The 1,365-nt window shown below is 43.4% G+C and overlaps 1 protein-coding gene across 1 annotated transcript in view; it reads right to left on the reverse strand.

The window, feature by feature from the left end:
• Positions 1-1,365, reverse strand: part of SHQ1 (SHQ1, H/ACA ribonucleoprotein assembly factor) — an 88,001-nt gene that overhangs the window by 44,191 nt on the left and 42,445 nt on the right. The window contains exon 10 of the mRNA XM_018557968.1: positions 449-502. Within this exon, the coding sequence (XP_018413470.1) occupies positions 449-502 (54 nt within the window). The remainder of the gene's footprint in view (positions 1-448; positions 503-1,365) is intronic.

The following is a 1,365-nucleotide window of genomic DNA, read 5'->3' on the forward strand; positions in this document are numbered from 1 at the left end:
AAAAAACTAAAAACCTGCTGACCTTTTATGACACCCACCCACAAGATGGCACCACTGCAAAGGATCAGCATTACATTCATGCCACCATACTTCTTCTCCCTGATTTAGTGACTCAGAGAGTGCTTGGGATCACATGACCACATTATGATAAAGAAAATAAGAAAAGTATTTCACACAATTCTAACAACTGAATAGACACTTTCCATGGTAGAATGAGCAGGTGAAAAGTCAGACTGCATGCTTACGGGTATGCTCAGCGTTCAGATTTAATAACACCAAGCAGAAAAAAAATGAACCTGTCTAACTAACCTCTTGTGGTTGGGAACCGGCCATCTGTAACCGAATCCACAAAGCAACCATACAGTACTACTCATAGGAGGTACATTATTAAATAACCCCAATTATGTAACATTTGATTTGCAGAAACCATTATCTGGTATGTAATTACCTCAAACCAGCACAGAGTTCCACTCAGTTTCCTGATATTCCACGAAGACTCTACCTGCAAAAGATTAAAACAGATGACACATTTAAAGGGGCAGCTTCATGCTGAAGAGTACAGATGATACATTATTATTATTATTATTATAGAATATTAGAGTATAGAAGATAAAGACAACACTGATATTTAGGACACATGCCCTCTATGTCATTAAAAATGTTATACACATATAATCCTCATTTCCCAGACTTGAACTCATTACCTATGGTGAGCCCTAAACACCTAAACTTGCTTCCTCAACCGCAGCATAACCCCTAAACCCTTAGCCTAACTCCACATGCCCCCCAAAGAAAACACCTGCTTTACCCCGCAGTCAGGATAACAACTATATATTCTCAGTTGGATATTCAGCTTTTTGTGTATCCAGGAATAGTCAATTCTCTAGCGCAGCCCCCTTCCTCCTTGTACAGCATAACCCTCTCCTCTTCTGCGAGTGTCTAGTTAATGTCTGTGTTGGCCCAGCTCCAATGCCCCACCCTTCACCTGCCTACATAGGCTTTAATGTAGCTACTGGGGTAGGAGCAAAGGGAAATACAATAGAGCAGCTTTCTCAGCCAGGGTGCTTTCTGGCTTCCTCAGGGGCACCTCAAAATTATTACACAGCATCGTGTCTTTCCATGGTGCAGACGAGACGCTGCCAACACCATGGAAATGAAGGGCGCTAATCCAGGGAGGACGGGATCCATTCAGAAAACAATGGAAGATCGCCTCCATCCATACCTGCTCTGCCTCCTGCCCTCTGATGGGAGGCTCCTGATGTGATGGTAGGACTGATGTGAAAAGAGGGGGGCTGCTGGTGTATAAGGAGGGGGGCTGCTGGTGTATAAGGATGTGTATAAGAAGGGAGCTGCTGGTGTATAAGG

This window comes from Nanorana parkeri, unplaced genomic scaffold, assembly GCF_000935625.1.
Source record: "Nanorana parkeri isolate BGI_ZX_2015 unplaced genomic scaffold, ASM93562v1 scaffold314, whole genome shotgun sequence".
In the NCBI taxonomy this organism is placed as follows: domain Eukaryota; kingdom Metazoa; phylum Chordata; class Amphibia; order Anura; family Dicroglossidae; genus Nanorana; species Nanorana parkeri.